At 39.0% G+C, this 20,937-nt stretch overlaps 1 protein-coding gene across 3 annotated transcripts in view; it reads left to right on the top strand.

Annotated features, from left to right (window-relative positions):
- Window positions 1-19,207, top strand: part of MAGI3 (membrane associated guanylate kinase, WW and PDZ domain containing 3) — a 272,283-nt gene extending 253,076 nt beyond the window's left edge. For 2 of the 3 annotated variants that reach the window (XM_075853845.1, XM_075853844.1), the window contains exons 17-21: window positions 4,946-5,048; window positions 6,506-6,623; window positions 9,113-9,256; window positions 11,701-11,839; window positions 14,861-19,207. In XM_075853845.1, coding sequence (XP_075709960.1) covers window positions 4,946-5,048; window positions 6,506-6,623; window positions 9,113-9,256; window positions 11,701-11,839; window positions 14,861-16,293 — 1,937 coding nt within the window. In that variant the 3' untranslated portion in view covers window positions 16,294-19,207. Of the gene's footprint in view, window positions 1-4,945; window positions 5,049-6,505; window positions 6,624-9,112; window positions 9,257-11,700; window positions 11,840-13,856; window positions 13,948-14,860 lie in introns of all 3 variants that reach the window. The other variant, XM_075853846.1, reaches the window with a different exon arrangement.
- Window positions 19,208-20,937: the final 1,730 nt, after the last annotated feature.

The following is a 20,937-nucleotide window of genomic DNA, read 5'->3' as shown; positions in this document are numbered from 1 at the left end:
TGGTTTGTGTGATTCTAGGTAAGACATTTGTGCAGCGCTGAAGGATGACCACAAAAGAAATATATAGACCACAATTAAAGGGGCTTTCCGTTAACAAATATAGATGGCCGGTCCTTAGGATAGGTCATCAATATCTGATAAGTGGGGGGTCAAACTCTCTGCCCCCCACTGATCATCTCAATGAAGGGGACGCACTACCCTTCATTGTTTACCAAGGGACAGTGCTCTGTGTTTGGTTGTAAATTGAGCTCAATCCCATCCACTTGATTGGGACAGAGCTGCTGTCAGCTGCAGTACCAGGCGCAGCCACAATTAAATGTTTGGCTGTGTGCCAGGAGATAGACCCCCACAGTTATTGATCGCCTATCCTAAGAATAAGGGATTTTGTTTGTGCTCTTCACGTTTATTAGTGGGCACCATACCAGAATATTCAAAATACCTTTCACAGACGTATTTCTTTATAGGGCATTAGATAGGGCATTGTGGGGTTACTTCTATTATACTGTATGTATTCAAGATTACAAGATATTTAAAAGAAGCGTTCAACTTTATTCCCATTCCTTTCACATTGCTACAAGGGATATTAGTCATTTACAATTGAATAAGGAAAACGGTTGGTCAAAATGCGTTAAATGAATAGCTTAAATAACACTTCCCCATTGTGATGTTTTTAACTTCCTAACTAATTTTAAGGCCTCTTTACACGGGCCAATGAGTGGGCAATTCCCAATTATTGCCCTGCGTAAACAGGGCAACGATCAGCCGATGAATGAGCAAACACTCGTTTATCAGCTGATCGTATCGTTTATACTGCAAGAAATATTATCGTTGTCGGCAGCACTTCTCCCTGTGTGAACAGGAAGATGTGCTGCCGATGTGATAGCAATGTATGAGTAGGAGCGATCGTCCCCTAACATAGCTCATTTTGAAAGGAGCAAACGAGCGCCAACTAACGAGTTGATCGGCGCTCGTTTACATGGCCCATGTCAAGCCGTATAAGAGGACCCTTGGTCTCTGTGTGCAAATAGAGCAGTTGCAATGAATGTCAAATTCTCCTTGTTTGCCATTTCAGGATGGGACAGAGTGGGAGGAGATTTCAGTCACTGCAGTCCTTTACTTTCTCCCTGCAGAGAGAGCGAGATCATTATTTAAATATCTTACTCAAACAGGGGTGAGCTAGTGGGCTTGTAGGGATTGTGACCAGTGACCAGGCTGCAGCTCCACTGTATCTGTAAAATGGCAGACAATGATAGTAACTTCCTGTTAGTGAATTAGGACTAAGGATAACTCTGCAACACACATGGCTGAGATTTGAATGGAAAGGCTCAACCAAGGTACTACACATTAAGATCTTAGAGCACTGTGAATTTTTTTTCCCCACTCAGTGATCATGCAATAAAGCAGAAAAAATAAAAATAAAAAAAATAAGAATTTTTGCCTTTTGAGATTACACCATGTAGGAGAATGCTATTTATAAATCAGAGGTATGAGTCACATAGTTGCAATTCTATTGAACTGCAATATAAGCTCACCTCAGAATGGTCACCTATATTGTGTGCAGGTGATGGGTGCACTTTAAAAATCCCGCCCAGCTATTAAAGTACCGTTGATAATCTGTTTGGCAAAGATCCGACACCGTGAAGTTGTAAAGTAGGTCATCAGGGGCTTTTGTATCCGGTCAGTAGAGAATATTTATTTGCAATAGGTCTTTGAAATGAATGGCCTCCATAAATCACATGCTTTTTTTTTTTTATTTTTGTTTGTCTGCACAGTTTATTCTCTAGTCACGGAAATAAAACCTACATCTGCTCGCGCCTTCTCTTGCAATTTATTCAAGACCGTGGTTCCACGGTTTAATTAGAAGCATTATAATTCCTCTGCCAGATAGATGGCTTTGCCCATTTTCAAATAATAAGTACCTTAATCCAGCAAGCAGATGGATTAGAACAAGGGGACATTCTCATTTGAGTGCAAATATTAGAATCTGTTTTATGCTCGAAAATATCAAAGGCTCAATTTACCTGTTCTTAAATATTTAATGAGACGGTGAAGTCTTTCTATGTCATATTTAGCAAAAAGAGTTGGTTTTTAGTAAAAGCTCTGGGTTTAAGGGCCACAATTTGTTTCAGTCTAAGAAATGTCTCGCAGAATTTCTGCAAATTATTACCTATTTCAAAGGCTCATTGCACCCCAGTGTACGATTCATTGATGTTCTGTATATTAATATACTCAAAAACCACAAATGCTAAATTCGATAAACACCTTAAGGATTGAGCCTATTTTGGTGTTGCCGCAGTCACAGAGCCATATTTTATTTTTATATCTATGTAGCTGTATGGGTGCTTTTTTTGCAGGGTTAATTATAATTTTAAACCGCACCATTTTGGGGTACATATATTGTAACTTATTATTTTTGGGGGGAATTGGAAAAAAAAAAAAGCTGCTGTTTTTTTTTTCATCTATTGATTTGCTTTTCTAATGCTTTGGTAAACTCTGTATTCCAAAGCATTATTGCGTGTCAGTTTTAAACTGATAGCAATCTACTGGGCAGTGCCTTTAGCATATACATATAGTCATGGCTGGCCTGGGGAACTTTGTTAGGGCCTTTGGCTGCCATTCCAAACTATCTACTAGAATTCTAACGTTTTAACAAGAATTTGTGCAGTTGTGCTTTTTTCTCAATGATATAATAGCCCGACCAGTGACATAGCTAAAAGCTAATGGGCCCTGGTGCAAGAATTCAGCTTGGGCCCCCCTACCCCTCCCCAACACCACCAGAAACCCTGCGCTTGCCTATGCCCAGCCACCTTGCCCAACAGCCCCCATGTTTGCTCCCACAGTATAATGCCCCCCATAGCTGCCTCAACAGTATAATGCTCCAACACAGTATAATGCTCCCCATAGCTGCCCCAACACAGTATAATGCTCCCCATAGCTGCCCCACACAGTATAATGCCCCCATAGCTTCCCCCACGAAGTATAATGCCCCCATAGCTGCCCCATACAGTATAATTCCCCCCCATAGCTGCCTCCATAATGCCCCCCTAGCTGCCCTCATAATTTCCCCCCCAGCTGTCCTGCACAGTATAATGCCCTCCGATATAAGCGCCCCATACAGTATAATGCCACCGATATAAGCCCTCCATACAGTAGAATGCCCCCGCCATCTCAGCCCCCCATACAGTATAATGCACCCACCATCTCAGCCCCCCATACAGTATAATTCCCCCCATATCAGCTCCCCATACAGTATAATGCCCCAACCCCGCAATATCGGCACCCATACAGTATAATACCCCTATATGTGAATAATAGAAAAATAATAAAATTACTTATCTATCCCCGTTCCCATGCCGCGTGGAGGAGATCCTTCTCCTTTGGTCTGTGCTATGAGTCACTCGGCTCAGACTGGCGCGATGACGTTATTACATCACGCCTGTATGCGTCGAGCCGCTCATGGCCCAGGGCACTGTGAATGCTGGAGCAAGGAGCCGTCAGCTGCGATCCCTATAGCTACGCCACTGAGCTCGACATCCCTGGTTACTCAATGACATGTTGAGATAACCGCAACTACTGTCCTACTATTGCTCTAGCTGTATTAAACATCTACTGTTGTATCCATCCGTTCTTAGGATCAAATGTAGTGTTGCAGTTGTGACCTTCATTGTAGACCAGATTGAGTAAAGGAATCCATGTATTCTGTACATTCCATTATTGGTTGAAATGTTTTATGGTTTTACGATTGCGTTTATAAGCTTTTAAGTCATGAGAGCTTGTATTGTGTTGTCTCTTGGCTCCTAGCTCATCCAGCTAGACCAAATGATGAGCTTTTACTGAATTGGAGAGCAGCATCACACAGCAGCTAAACATTTCATTGCTCTCCTTGTTTCTTGGCTGCATTTCTTAGCCCTTCAGCTCCTTAGTTGTTATCTCCACACACAGCTGGTGCACATCCTGAACAGCGCAAAGACGCACGGAAGGTGGCCAAGACTTGGTATGGCTATGTTAGTTGCTGACTACTATGGCCTGATTATTAACTCTCTATTAGCCATTTACACTTTGCTAAATCTCCAGCATCTAGTATAGAAGTAAATAACGGAGTAGCTCGCACTTAATCGATGTGAATGTGGATTTAATCCATATATGCAAAGTTTTGGCAACAAAAACTTTCTCAAGTGCTGCCCAGGCTATCTGCTTGTGATAACCCAATAGAAATGAAAGTCTTTGCAGTAAAAAAAGGCGTAACTGCAGCTGCTTACATCTAATAATTTATAAAGAAGCAAATTTAAAAACTATAAGTCTTTGTATAACTTTTCATATTGTAGAGTTAGTATGATGCCTCCCAACTTTCTTGTTCATGCCGGCTAAAAAACAAGCCAATAAAATCAGAGATACTAATAAACAAGTCCGAGACATAGGCAGTACATTTCAGCTTAAGTCTTGGTCATGCCAGTATGTAGTAAAATTCTATCAAGCAGGAAGAAGTAGATTGGAACATTAAATTTGCTTTAGTTGTGAACCCCTGAAACAAAATTTTGTAACATTTTGACAAAAATTTTAATTTATACTTTTTTATTTTTTGGTCTTTCCTTAGTAGTATATTATCATCACGGATGTTGCAAAACTTGCTGCCCTGTTTATTCTGCTTATTATTGTTATGTTAAATATTTTATTGGTGCTTTTATATACTGTTAAATCTGTTTCATCTTTACCTTTTAATGTTTAGTGTTCTGAATTTATATAGTCTCTCATAGGTATATGGAGACACCAGGTTAAAACGTAAAAGACAACACACTTTTTGATATTCATAGGCTGCTACGTTTTTTAAGCCCTTTTATTATTTTATGTGTCCGTGCTTTATGAATTTAATGAACTATAAAAGGTTTCAGACCAAGCAGATCTAAAGCTGTGACCGTTAAAATGCTGCCAATATTTTATTCATCAGAACACAAAGGTCCCCCATCAGGTTCCAACTCTGCAAGACAAAGTCCTGCTCCACAGCACCGAGCCATGGGCCAAGCACAACCAAATTATGGGACGCTGGACAGGTAGGAAAAAAATGGGGCAGCAATATAGATCTCTCTCTCTATCTAATCTAATCTATCAAGTCCAAATAGTAGATATTTAGGAAAACAGCAGCACAGCCACAAAAAAATCTTCAGTGGGAAAGGACAACTTCCCAAACATGGGTGGTGCACGCAGCAAAGAATCCCAGGTCCAAGGGAGACAATAAAGATGCAATCGAAGAAAGGAACTGCAGCACTCAAGATAATCCAAAGAAGTGTATCTGATCTATTCACCAAGCATAAAAATACTTGCAACTTTTCAACCCTTAAACTTTATCAAGCATAAAGTCCCATTTATGAGTTGAAACGTTGTGTTTTTATGCTTGGTGAATAGATCAGATACACTTCTTTGGATTATCTTGAGTGCTGCAGTTCCTTTCTTCGATTGCATCTAGAAAGTCCACCATCCAGCAGCACCGTTATAACTTATGAGTGGGTGCACGCCTCAGGAACCCGATCACGGTTCCCAAATCTTCCAACATATGTCCAAGAATAGGCAGCACTTCAATTCAAAGTGAAAAAATAGGTTTTTATTTGCCCTCGTGCAACGTTTCGGCTCTATTGCAGGAGCCTTTTTCATGCTTGAAAAAGGCTCCTGCAATAGAGCCGAAAAGTTGCACGTGGGCAAATAAAAACCAATTTTTTCACATTCAATTGGAGTATCTATCTATCTATCTATCTATCTATCTATCTATCTATCTATCTATCTATCTATCTATCTATCTATCTATCTATCTATCTATCTATCTCATATCTATCTATCTATCTCATATCTATCTATCTATCTCATATCTATCTATCTATCTCATATCTATCTATCTATCTATCTCATATCTATCTATCTATCTCATATCTATCTATCTATCTCATATCTATCTATCTATCTCATATCTATCTATCTATCTCATATCTATCTATCTATCTCATATCTATCTATCTCATATCTATCTCATATCTATCTATCTATTTATCTATCATATTCACAACCACACCAGCACTTAAAAAGTATCTTTCATGATTTATGGCTAACTGAATTGAAAGTGTGAAGAAGTCTGGTGTGACAAATACAACATTTATTTTGATTTTCTTTAGTTACAATTACGTACATAAAACAATGCAAACAGATGGATTGGTTGGAAAGGCCATACTATTAATCAAAATAGGAATATACCAACCAAATATATACTATCTATCTCTCTATTGCTCTCTTTTTCTCTGTCTATTTTTCTCTATTTCTCTCTCCCTCTCCTCTTTCAAACACTGTGCATGCGTTGTACTTCAACGTAAGGAGACAAGTAAGATAATGGGGTTGACAAAACAGGAGAGATTATCGCCACATGGTATGCAGAATATACATGATATACAGTTATTGGTGTGGTTAAATAATCCCCAAGTATCTTTCAGTAACACTTTGCACTGGTTATACCCTTATTGTATAGAAATACATTGGACGCAGAAGGCAGTAAGGGAGATCTCTCTGCTCCATACAGATTCTTATGGGCTGATCATAAGCCTGATGCTGCACACACCCTGCCGACTGGAAGCCGACACTCACAGGTAAGATATTATACGTGTCTTTAGAAAACAAGATGTGCTGAAAATGTATATCTCGATCTAAAGGTATAGAGTGCAACTGCTTTCTGAGAATGTCGGGTCAGGCATTCGGGTCATTGATCTTATGTCTGAAATTGTTTGCTGTAGAGATGTACAGAGATTCAGTTGTTGACTTAGACATTTCAATATCGCACATAATAGCTGAATCGTCTGAAGAGCAGAACATTAGGGTCAAGGTATCTCAAAGCCTGAGTAATATTTCTAGAGGCCCAGCCACTTCATTAAGATCAAGTCTTTAAATGGGTTGTTCCGTTTTATGTAAATAAAGCTGAATCATTGATTACTGAAAAGTTATATAGCTTTATGATCTATTTTGTGTTCAAATTTATCATTTCAAGATCTTTCCTTGCCGTCGCTGAATGGAAGTGTTCTTGTTTGCATCCAGAGACTGAAAACATGTCGTGATTTAATCCTGCTCACACAATTATAAGTTTGTTACACTATATCAGTCTAGGCAATCCTCTGTGAGCTAAATGCAGCAACAGGATACATTTTTTTGGACTCTCGGATCACAGCACTTTCCTACATTGTAACAAGCCCTTAAGCAGTGGCTCATAGCCATTGTATGTTCACTGTAAAAACTTTTAAACATGTTCAGGGTCAGATTTCCACTTTTTAATGGGGTTGTCTAGGATTAGAAAATCATGGCTGCATTCTTCCAAAAACAATGCCACAGGTTGTATGTGGTCTTGCAGCACGGCACTATTCACTAGAATGGAGCTAAGCTGCAATACAAGACACAATGGGCAGCACAGTGGCTCAGTGGTTGGCACTGTTGGATTGCAGGGCTGGGGTCCTGAGCTCAACGTCTGCATGGAGTTTGTACATTTTCGTGTTTGCCTGTGCATCCTCCCACAATCCAAAAATATACATATGCGTGGACTTTACCAACCTTTCTACACCATTTTTCTGGCATGGAGATATCGCAAGAGGGCCCAAAAGTTGCAAGTTGCGCTAACATTTTAACGCTGCCCTTGCTGGTTTTGTAAAAAGGAGGTGTGCTGGGCCCCGTACCTGTCCCCCCAGTCATCCACCCATCCCCTTCGGACAACTACATTTTTATTTTATAAAAGTATACTCACCTCACCACTTTTGCCCACCGGGTCCCCTCAGGCTCCATCATTATTCTTCGGCTCATACAGTAGACTGACGTCGGGCAGCCTCAGGACGTTGTTTGTGACACAATATGCTGAGGGGACCCGGAGAGGAAAAGTGGTGAGGTGAGATAAAATGTAAAAAAAAAATTTGTCTGATAGGGGGGGAGGGGGAAAGGTTGGCACACAGCTGTGGTTGTTATGCTTGGCAAGGGGAAAGAAGCAACAGATTTATTAAGAGATGTGCCTCTCAATAAATCTGTTGCAAGTTACTCCAGTGGAGCAGAAAGCGAAGATTGGCACATGAATCGCAAGTCTTATCAAATCTGCCCTAGAGTGTATTTAGATTGTGAGCCCAACTGGGCACAGCAACTTAGGACAAATTCTGTACTACGCTGCAGAATATGTTGGCACTATATAAGTAACAGAAATAAATAAATACAACCCACGGACAGCTATGCGCTTGACCAAACTAACTTGTAAAATGAATAGTGGCCCTGGGGGTATTTTCCTACAAGTTTGTGAGTGTTATAACCAATATTTACTGAAAAGTCTAATATATGTTGAGCTTACTCTGTCTATAAATCAGTTCCACTAGACTTATGAGTTATTAAGTTAACCTCCTTATACAGTATTTGATGGTTGCTGGGGCTTGTCCACATTAATGTCCTTGTCTGAGGTTTTGGAGAATTGTGTTTCCAAATAGCTAATAAAATGCTTCACTCTATACCGCAGAGGGGTTTAAAAGAAAAACATGCCTGAAGGCTTCAAAAGCATTTCTCTCTCGCAGTGTAAAAATTGATGTCTGAATACGCTTCAAGCTCCAAGAATGCATTAAAAATGTTGTTCTGAGATAATTGCCAAGGTTAAGGAAAGAAAACATACAGTATTCATGTGGACAAGATGGCCATAATGGACTGAGTTATGCTAATATAGAGATTTGTGACATGTCTGCGGCCGTGTAAGACATAATTTAAGCCCCATTTGTTATGTGGAATGAGATGGTGCAAATTTTGCTTCAAATCTATGTACATTCCATTTCCTCGCTGACAGACTGTTTAAAGTGTGGCAAGTTTATTAAGACGCGTGCACCTTATAAATAAATGTGGTGCAAATCTTTCCAGCTGCCTACCTTACTTAGACTGGCATAAAAAATGTGGGCCTGTGTCTCCCCAGCCCTTTTCTCAATGCACAGTTGTGCATAATTTATATTATTATTTTGTTCTAGTATGTTTACCCCCTTGTATTGCAGTGTTTTATCTTCTTACTCTTCTTGTACTTCTAAATATATGTACGTGTATGTTTTATCACATGTTCTGAATGTCTATTGATACGCAGAGTGTTGGTTGCTATCCTGTGGAGTTGGAGAGAGGACCCAGAGGCTTTGGTTTTAGTCTTCGTGGTGGAAAAGAATACAACATGGGGCTTTTCATTCTCCGCCTTGCAGAAGATGGGCCTGCGATCAAAGATGGACGTATTCATGTATGTAACACTTTACGTTTTTTACTTGCTGGGGCCCATTTCAAAGTTTAACATTTGTTACATGGGATAATATTAGAGTTCTGTTCACACTTGTGATTATTTCCTGTCAAGGAAAAAAAGGAAACCTGTCAGGCCTATTATAAATCAATGGTGGGAAATAAATGTATCCTTACAGCTCTCAACAAATCTGTCATAGATGTCATGGATCCTTTAAAAAAACAGAAGCCAAAAGGACAGTGTGAGCCCAGCCTAATTAAAGCTTTCATTATAATTGTTAGGCCAGTGTGAGCCAAGCCTAATTAAAGCTTTCATTCTAATTGCTAAAAATGCCAGTTGTGAGGAATGCGACATTGTCACAGCAGACAGAAAAGAGATTCAGATATTAAAGTACATAGCTGTATTCAGCAGCACGGAACTAATGTAGAGCCATTTCCCACTGTGCTGTGATCACAAACTCCTTTCACTGTTAAGCTTGGCCATACATATAAGATGACGTTCATCCAACAGTTATTCTTCCCAACTCCACCATAAACATGCACACATGAGTCGGCTCATGCATGTTTATTTTAACTGGAAGAGGGGAGGAAGCTTCCGCCAGACCTCTCTAGTAGGAGCTAATCTACTGCGGGAACAATGTTGATATCCAGGAGGTACCGTAGGGTGGCCGGACCTGCTAAAATCTGTGGTTTTGACTAACCTTTATCTAATGTGTATGGCCAGATTTTAGGCTTCAAAAAGAATACCCTAAATGTTGGATCCACTCTTGGAGACTTACACACTGCATAAAAGCTCTCAAAAGGGCATGAATCTTTTTGAACACAGATAATTGACAATTATTTTTGACCCTGTATCTACCTGTTTTTTTTCATATACCATTACTAAAGAGTCATTGCCATTTTAAGACAAATGCAAGACGTTATAGACCTTTAAATTACAGCTGCTTTGTAGGCCCCCCCAGGATAAGAGTTTGGGATGACAAAAGTACAGTATGTGTCATTTTAATTTATCAACTCTCACCAATGTCATGGGTAAGCACTGGGTATCCTTATTTTCGAACTGCCTGTGGCTCCATTTATCTGACGATAATCTGTCCATGGTATAAATTAATACCCTGGGTATACATGGTGATTTACAGGAATGTATCTAAAAGACCTTTTATATATACTGTTGTGGGTATACAAAGATTCATTCGGCACACAGTGGATAGTGCTCTCTTATCAGGTTGCTTGTACTGTGGGCTGAGTCGCCGGCTTTCAGTTGACCGTTCAGCAAACAAACACCAGTTAAATCTGTTTTTCTTTATTACTTTTATTAAAGCCTCAGGCCCTCGCTGTCAGTAAGGGAAAATTAAAAAAAAAAAGACCTACAGGAATAGACGGTGAGGAATCACATACGCCAGCAATCTGCAGGCATGAATCTGTGCTAACAGATGTGCACTGTCTGCAAAATACAGGTTCTAATTTATATAAAATCAGTATATTTCCAAAATTATTTCTGCAATTGGCACCTTGGTTTTAAAGGCCAGAATAGCGGTCAACACAAAGGAAAGGTAAAAGGTGGCAGTGTGTAGAACTCCCCGGGTGCAGGTAATGTTTCAGCAAGAAGCGAAAGTCTACTCAAGCATTGTCTTTTCACCTTTACAGATTGTTAATATCAGTGGTTTTATTTGCTAGCTTCAAAGGGTATATCATTAACGCAACATTTATCTCACAACAAGAGAAAACCATAGTAGACTATTGACATGCAAAATGCACCACCCACGATGCTGACTATTGACTCATGTTGGCAGAGCTATCTCCCATTATAGACTGCAGAAACTGGCAGCCCAATGGTCTCCTCATCCAGAATGTGTGTAGTTTGGCTATATATTCAGTAACTAATACATCCCCTGAAACCTAACATAGTATATTAGTATGTGGAGTATCACACTTTAGCTTGTACTTTACCATGGATTGCTTTATTCTATCGGTTTTATTTTAAAAAATTATTTAAAATAACAGGTGGTGTAAGGAAGAGAAACGTGTCTAACAGTTTAAGCAAGACGCGCCAAATTTATCATACAGCATGCAGCACTGTAATTAATTTGGCGCATCTTCTGACTGTCTGGTCTAAGTTTACTCTGTCTAAATCTTAGACAGCAATAGTAAGTCTGCCCCATTGTTTGCATGCTGAAACTTATATGTTAGCCTATATTGGGGTTTTGCAATAATATTTTGCTGTTTCACCTGTTGGCTTTTTTAGTGGGTTAAAATGTATGCAAATTTATTTATGTTCAATTATGTAAATCTAGTGCAATATTAACATTTCCTTTTATATTGCCAACAATAGATACTACTTTTAAAAGATTTTCTGAGCTATAATCTTCAATGGTCTATCCTATCCGGTGGGGGTGATTGTGGTTATTATATTGTAAACCTACTAATATAAATGTTTACCTTTGTCAGGTCGGCGATCAAATAGTGGAAATTAATGGAGAACCAACCCAAGGCATCACTCACACACGAGCCATCGAGCTGATCCAAGCTGGTGGGACCAAAGTTCTTCTCTTACTAAGACCTGGTACAGGACTTATTCCAGATTATGGTGACTATCAGCTATTTTTTATGCTGATATTAGCAATACTTTTGCATGTCTATTGATAGAATGTAAACGGGAAGAAAAGGGATTCATTGGAATTAAGTAGAATTGTAGAATAAAAATTTTATAATACAGAAAAAAATTATATTTTTATGCATATTTAATCTTTTTTTTTTTAAACTTTGTTTTCTTATGGACACTAGAAAAATCAACAGAGAAGGAGAATCCATTGTTTTGGAATCCTTTGATGCCTGACATTCAGCATTATTCTGCCATGGTTAATTTTCTTATAAGTCCGTTAAAAATATGGTAAAGGGGATACCAAAAAAACATAAAATAGTTCAACAGAGCCTTAAAGAGGCTCTGTCACCAGATTAGAAGTGCCCTATCTCCTACATAATCTGATCGGTTTTTACTTTTTACTAACTAGGCGTTGTGAAGAGGAGTGTATGACGCTGACCAATCGGTGACCAATCAGCGTCATACACTTCTCATTGTTCCATCCCAGCTTCTTTCACTGCACAATCACACTGTAACAATGGGCTGGAACAATGAGAAGTGTATGATGCTGATTGGTCACTGATTGGTCAGCGTCATACACTTCTCTTTACAATGCCCAGTTGGTAAAAAGTGAAAACACGCCCAGTTGTCTATTAAGAAACTAATTAGCATAAATCTAAAATAGTTTAGAACTTGATCAAAAATGATCGTTTTTCAAAATAAAAATTACTGTTGTTATCTACGTTACAGATTATGTAGGAAATAGGGCACTTATAATCTGGTGACAGAGCCTCTTTAAGGAGGGAGAACGGTAGTTACATTGACTCTGATATTAGGCTTGGCTCTTACCCTTAGCCGAGTTCCTAAAGATGACCATAGACATAAAGATTGGCCAAGATACAACAAGCATTCAGCTTTCCACTGGTCAGGGAGAGGTGCACATACAAAAAAAATGACTCCCTTGGAAAATCATTAGCTTTGTGGGTAATATTGTGCATTCACTATTATGGAGCGAGAATTATTATTATTTTTTTAACGTGTTTTCAGTATCATAGATACTACTTTAAATCATTATAAAATCATATGGATGAGTCGACCCCTATCAGATTGGAGCAGTTGTAGGTCATGTTCTTGGCACCTCTGACAAACTGACTAATGTTTCTGGGGGAAACAGTGACCAGCCAGGAAATGCAATACTACATGGTGGTCATTCTGATGAATGAGCGTCCATGTAATACATGGATGGCTAAAGTCGCTCTGAGTAGGAAACACTTTTACAGAGCTACTTTACTTTCTGGCTTATAGGGGAGGGTACCGAGCAAGAGAATCTATGACGTCCATATGACCTAATAGGGCATAACGACAGGTTGTCTTCATGAGTCAAACCGCTTTAATTTTGGACTTAATAGATATGTGCAGCTTAACTTCTAAAATCTTAAAAAGAGAAAAATAAATACACCCAGGTTGTGCAATATCCTAGGCATTGCTGTTTTGCTATATATTCAAGAGTGATGCAAACAACACAACACAACTCAAGAAAAGAAGAGAAAGACAACTGCTGTTTATTACTTTCCCATAGGTTCAGTATGCCCCATTACACATACTTTTGAGAAGGCCTCTGCCCATTATAAAAGCCTGTTAGTAATTACTTGTCGTCTTTTCCTGTACTTCACTTTTGTTTACTTTAAATTGTTGGGTTTTATTTCTTAAAGCATTCTGTAAATGAAGGGACACACTCTTTTATATGAAAATGATTATTATTTTAATGTTAACGTTCTATAAATCCTATTTCTTTTCCTTTTTATCTATTTGGCTGTTGATATCAGCTTCTAAATAGCCAAACAGCAGCAAAGATGGTTGTCCATTAATATGTTGACGGATCTTCCCACAGATGATGATCTAACCTGGGTACAAGTATTTTTGTACCGGTCACACATTGCTAACTATTGTCCGGTCTACACTTTAACAGCTATTCTTTGGTGATGTTGGTATTGTGTTCCAGGCTTGTTTTCCTTCTCCTCAGGTTTGGCTCCTTCCAGCCTCTGCTCCTACGTGAAACCTGATCAGCAATAAGGCTTTCTCGTGCTTTTCTTGGTCTTTCCCTTAAAGACTTGGTAAATGTGCATGTCTTGTGATTCAGCTTCATACCTCCTTCTCTGTCTTCTCGGCATCTATTGTCTGCAGTAACGGCAGCTTATTGGAATGCATGTGCACGGACTGATTAACCAATCGTATTTAGTGGCCTCCCCAGGGAAGAGGTTGATGGCTTTGGAAGAAATAATAGGTTATAAATTGCTTTCAGCAAGCATTACAGATCATGTTGTTCTTCATATATCAGTACTCTGAAAAATGGATATTCAAGATGATAATGTATTGTTGTTTTTGTTCGTTTCATAAAAAGACAACTTTCAGGAATTATTAAAATTTTCATTTATAATATGTAAACCTACAATATATAAGTACACATGTATATATACTGTATAGCCATGTGTGCACATTTAAAGTAGATGATCATTACATGCAGTGTCAATTGTAATTTTACCTTTTCAGTCATAGTTAATAATATTGCATGCATGCTTTAAAGTATAGAAAAGTTTTGAGTTGATAGGCACTTTGGTCCCAGTGGGTACTATGTCATATTAAGAGACTATATAAACAGCTCCCTTACAGAATCCCTTACACTGCATGAAATGGGGTCTAACATAATATAAGCTTATTTACTGCCACATTTGTTAATATATTCAGTTTTAAATATCACACATATGGCTGCGTGGCATGGATATTTGTTGTGCCGTAGTATATCATAATGTCATTTAATGGAAAAAACATTAGACCTCATCACTTCTTTTGATGTAACATTTTAAATAACTATCATGTATGGTGTTTTCATTTCATAAATGCACGTTTTTGCTTTGTTACCAACATAAAAGCCATTTCATGTCACTAATGTTTCTTCACTTAAACTAAAAAAGCCCATCCACTCATTTCTTTGCTAACTATATTATTGTCCTCTTGTTTTTGCTTTAGATGAATTGGAAAACTTTAATTCTCCATCTACAAATGTAATATATGATGACCTCTCTGCATTTTCGTCAACTTCATATGTGGATCCAACTCCTGGAGTTTCTCCTTTACCAGCACCTGATGAGGATAGTTTTGAGGTTCAGGAAACCGAGAAAATGGTTGAGCCAAATGATATACAGAAACCTAAAGACAGTTCTATGTTTTCTGTTGGTGTAATTCAAGAAAATAAGGCATTGAAGCAAGAAAAGCTTCCTGACCGAGGCAAAGATCAGAATAGAGAGAGGTCTTTGAGTCCTAAGAATCCTAATAAAACTAAACTGCAGGATGCTGAGAGAGAATTTGGCACAAAAAGAGGACGCTCTCTGAGCCCAAGAAAGATTGATAGCAAAATATCTAAGGAACATCCCGATAGACTTCAGGGCTCTCGACAGTCTGATTCTAAAAGAACACAAAAAGAAACTAGAGAGCGATCACTGAGCCCCAGGAAATCCTATTCTAAAAACCTAGAAGGAGCTATTGACTCTACCGCGTATGCAAAAGATAGTAGTAGACGACAAAGGGGAAGATCTGCCAGTCCTAAAAAGGCTTACAAAAAGGAGGAGCGAGAGAGACATGGCACCGGAAAAGAAGAGAGATTGCAAAAACAAGATAATAGGTCTCCAAAATATAATAGCAAACTTGAAGTTGTAGACCAGTCTAGAGAAAGGAAAGACAAAGCATCAAGAGATAGAGAAGAAACCATAAAGAAACATGAAAGACCTGGGAGATCAAAGAAAGAGGAAAAGGAGGAGAAACCTAGAAAAGAGGGTGAAAAACAGATGAGACAAGAGAGAGATGAAAGAGGGAGGGGTGAAAAAACCATGAAAGGCGAGAGGGAGGAGAAGCACAAAAAACAGGAAAAAGATGAGAAGCACCGGAGGGCAGACAAAGAAGAAAAACCCAGGCAACATGATCAATCCAAAACGGAGGATAAAGATAAGCAATTCAGTAGAGACGTACATGAATCAAGCAGCAAAAAGACAGATGATAGGCATGAGAAATCCAGACGAGAAGAGCGGTCAAGTTTAGGTGTAAATGACAAAAAATCTCCAGAACACAAAAGTAAACATAACGAGGGAAAATCTCCTAAAAATATCACAGAGTCTGAGAAAAAAAAGCAGGAGATAGAACATACTAAAAAGGAAGGGCGTGCCTCCACTGTTAAATATGAGATACTAGATCCAAGTTTCACAGCTAAACAAGCAGAGAAGAACCAATATGGAGAACTGTCTGCTCCTCATGGGACACAAACCAAGAATATTTCAGCTGATATTTCAGAGAAAACCAAAGATGAAGAAGTTTTGAGGACGGGAGGAAAAAAAACGCACATAACTCCAGGACCATGGAAAGTACCCGGTACAAATAAAGCCACAGATGCCAACACCTTGGATATATAGATACCAAGTCCATGTGCCGCCAGCAAGAGCAGCAAATTTGTTTTAAAGCTTAAACTGCATGGAAAGCATTTTGAGATCCATGCAACTTTATGAAGGTGTCTTAATGCACTTTTTGGATTTTGTGCTGCTATAACAGAAGTTGGGGACAGTGTTGTATAGATTTAGAACAATGATTATTTGACTTTGCCAATGTGATCATAACTCCACTGCTCGTGCCAATGTATCTACCTGCTCAGTTTATCTTCCCTTACTGTATGTCTGTGTGAAGTGTAAGCTTAACTTGTTTCTTACATAAATCAAAAAGCCTCGGCTGCAATACCCGATTTAGCATGTTGCATGTTTACAAACAGGAACAAAAAACGTACAGGCTAAGTACTGGAAGAAGGACAACGTGGTTATCATGACATATAGTTACATGCGAATATCTGCAGAGGTTTTATATGTTGCTTTATTCTGTATGAAAGTAGCTTCACACTTTTGATGGTACCTCACATGAAGACCTGGAAATGACTTTATGTAAAGAACAAATGTGGCGTCTGTTGCCACAAATTTTCTACTTTTGAAACGCGATTCTTATGTACGCGTGTTACTTTGGCAGATGAAGAGTTACATTTTGCACCCATCGGCCTAATGGCATTTTATGATAATGTACATGATTTTGGGAAGGCGCAAGAGAAATAATATATGCAGTAAACTGAGCAGCATCTATTTTATCAGCCACCGAAATAATGATTTTGCATAAGTTAATTAGGGTTGGTGAGAGGAAAAAGCTTTTTCAAGTCAATGAAAAGTGTGACTAGGATGACGTTATAATGTCTTATATGGTGCGATTTCTGAGAACTGCAATATTTAAGAGACATGTGGCAAAAACATAGTATTTTTATATTGCAGCTTAGACACTACTGGTGAAAGACCACTGAAATGCTGTGACTATTGTCAGTACCACTAATCACGTTATTTTCGTCACCTCACTTTTTTTTTTCCAATATTTTTTGAGAATTCCATTAATATACTACAGCAGTATGGTAAGGCATAACTACATCATGCACAAAAAATATTTTTTAACAGATAAACCATTTTTTTTTTTTTTTTTTTTTGCTTGATGTGTCCATGCTTGTTCTGTTGCCTTGGTTCCAAGTTACTGCCCCACATCATATGCCTGTCTTGTAAAGGGCAAGGCTGGCATGTGATTGTGCCCATATGTTATTTTAGTTTTATTTTGGTTGGGAAATGTAGTTCAGAGGGGATCAGTCATTTTTGCACAGTGGAAGTATAAAGTTGAATGTTGCCTACAAAGTTAGGGATATCAGAATGGAATGGATGGATGACACCATTATTGCGTATGTCATCCATTCAGTTAAAGGGGTTGTATTAGATTAGAAAAAAATTGCCTGAAAAAGCGCCTCCCTTGTTCATGGGCTGTGTCTTGTAATGCAGCACAACTCTATTCACTTCATTTATGAATGCTTGTCTAGGGCAACGCCACAGTCTTTCAATTTTACTAATTTATTCGGTTTTAAATCACTACCATATTGCTGTGGTGACATAAACAAGTATATTGAGGATTAACCATTAGATAAAAGGGACTTTTTCTATTTTTATGTGAATAAAGCTTATAGTATGATAAAAATCTATGTCACTTACTATATATGCTTGTGTTTCCGTTTCTGACCAATTTCAAGATCTCGGTGAATGGAAAAATTGTTATATATAATTCTAAGCAAATCGCAATTCTCTGAAAGCTAAACACAGCAGTAGAATACTTTTCTCTCTTGTCCTGTACTCCGTGTGTATAGCTCTTACCCCAACAGATACATTGTACATATGTAAATGTTGAAAAAAGTAATCAGTCTCGCTAGGGTAGACAGGTGGGGGGGGGGATGTAGCTGCAGTTTCTTGCTCCAAGTTTCAGTGAAACCGCATGGAGGGAAGAGGAGAGGGGCCAGGCGACATCTGATAGGCTCAAAGCACACCGCCAACCTCTGACATCACACAGGTAGAGCTTGCCAACTCCCCAAGCATGGAGAGAGAATGATTTTCTTATTTTTTTTTTTGTAACAATAGGTACTCTTTAAGCTTTATTTACATAAAACTTGACAAGTCCATTAATAAAAAGGAAATTCCCGCAAATGCTTTATTAATATTAACATCGCTAAAAAGACAGTAGCAGTAACTTGTACACTTTCGGGTTATCGATACTTGAGTAAAGCAGAATATACCTATAAGCCCTTATACATTTAATGATTATGTGGTTTTCTACAAATGATATTGTCACTCTTACATCAAAACGCCAAGCCATTTATAATTTCTTGACACGACTCCATTATTTTAAAGGTTCTGCAATGGATTTATTTTAATATACTGCTATAGACCTCTGTTCTGTTTAGGTGATTTGTTTCTTTGCTTTGGTAAATCCTTTCATTGACAATGGTCCCTTATGTCAATTAAATGGATTTATCCAGATTTACCGAACCCAGTTTTATTACTGTGATTTGATCTAACTTGTTTAACATACTGTGATACTCTTCAAAAAGTAAATCTTTCTCGAAGGAACTGGTATTTCCAAATATATAAGAAAAGTTGCCTTGAAATATTAAGGGAATCAAGAATAGATTTACTGGTTGTAAATGTTTATATACTGTACAGCACCTATAAATATATATACATATATATATATACATATATCTTTCCAAAGTATAGAATAGATCTGTAAAGCAGTTATTATTTTTTATATAGATATATATATATATATGAGAACAATCCAGTCAATGGCCTTCAGTTCTTGCACTGTAAAATAAAAAAATGAAATTGCTGTATAATTTTGTTTTATTTTCCAATAATGCATTATATATTGTATGTGTTCAGCATCCTTCAGAATTAAGAACTATTTTGCATTAAAATTAATACACTGAAATTCTTTGTCTTCTGTTATTAAAAACTTAAGCAGGTTTACTAAAGATTAAATTGAATACACGTTGTGGGATATAATACACAATACAGACAGGAATTAATGGTGTAACTCGTCTTTAGTAATTAAAACAAATCAGTCAGGATTTATATGAACATGCTAAAAGAAAAAAATAACTGCCTTTGTATTTCCTGCCGGAGTGAACAATGAAGCTTTATGACTACACCAGTGTTTCCCAAGCAGGGTTCTGTGAAACCCTATGGTTCCCTAGAACCTAGTTAGGGGTACCTCTGAAGACCGCAACAGCAAGCGATGTAACCTTAACAGTAGAGATGTGGTAGTTGTAGGGTAACATTTTTGTCAGGGGTTCCTCCATGGTAGAAAGGTTAAATGGTCACTAACTATTCAACAAACTTTGCATAAATCAAGGAATATAGGAAGCCATGTAATAGGAAATTAGCTGTTTTACGCAGTAGCAAAGAAACAAAGGGGTTAACTCCTGACTGCTGGTAGGACAGGTGACAAGAATGAATACTAAAGTTTTATTAGGCTCCCTACACCACATCTTTTTTTTTTTTTTCTATCTGTCGGGCAGGTGGCATCTTCCTTCTCGTGTCAGGGTCCAATTTTCTATTCTGTTGCTGTACTGTTCCTGCATTTAGGTATGGTTCACTTTAGGGGGCTTAGGAAGACATCTGTATGGTTGCATAGCGTCTGCCAGGTTAGAGGGGTCAGATGGGCTTTATACCATGTCGCTTGGTTCTAGGCTCTGCCCCTTCTAATTACGTTGCTTCAAGCATCAGTGCTTATGGGCTTAGGCCTCATTCACACGACAGGGTCCGTGTGTCGGCCGGGAAAATCGGCCGTTTTTGGCCGATTTTCCCGGCCGGTTTGCATCCGTTCCGATTCCGTTCCGGGCCGTGTTGCAGGTTTTTACTGGCCGATTTGGACCCGATTTGCATCCGTTTTTTTCCCTGTCCGTTTTAAAATCGGATGAATTTCATTTCAATTTGTTGCCACACACAGCCCTTTGTAGATAATGCCACCCAGCCCCCTGCAGGTAATGCCACCCAGCCCCCTGCAGGTAATGCCACCCAGCCCCCTGCAGGTAATGCCACCCAGCCCCCTGCAGGTAATGCCACCCAGCCCCCTGCAGGTAATGCCACCCAGCACCCTGCAGGTAATGCCACCCAGCACCCTGCAGGTAATGCCACCCAGCACCCTGTAGGTGATGCCACCCTGCCCCCTGTAGGTTGCACCCATCCCCCCCCCTTCCAGGAGAAGTCACTGACTTCAATGTCCATATATGGACAGTGTAGTCACAGACTTCTCCTGGAGAGGAATTCCCTGCCACAGGTCGGGAATTCCGCTTCAGAATTGAGTGACGTCACTGTGTCCATATATGGACAGTGTAGTCACTCACTTCTCCTGTAGCGGCATCGCCGGCCATAGAGTCGGGGATTCCGCTGCAGAAGTGAGTGACATCGCTGTGTCCATATATGGACAGTGTAGTCACGCACTTCTCCTGTAGCGGCATCCCCGGCCATAGAGTCGGTGATTCCGCTGCAGAAGTGAGTGACTTCGCTGTGTCCATATATGGACAGTGTAGTCACTCACTTCTCCTGTAGCGGAATCCCCAATTCCCGGCCGGGGATTGTGGATTCCAATTCCTACAGGGAGCAAAAAAAGACCCTCCTCCTCCTCACATGCACTCTGCACTGTGAGGAGGAGGAGAG

This window comes from Rhinoderma darwinii, chromosome 2 (assembly GCF_050947455.1).
Source record: "Rhinoderma darwinii isolate aRhiDar2 chromosome 2, aRhiDar2.hap1, whole genome shotgun sequence".
Lineage (NCBI taxonomy): Eukaryota > Metazoa > Chordata > Amphibia > Anura > Rhinodermatidae > Rhinoderma > Rhinoderma darwinii.
This window is presented reverse-complemented; position numbering and strand designations above follow the sequence as displayed.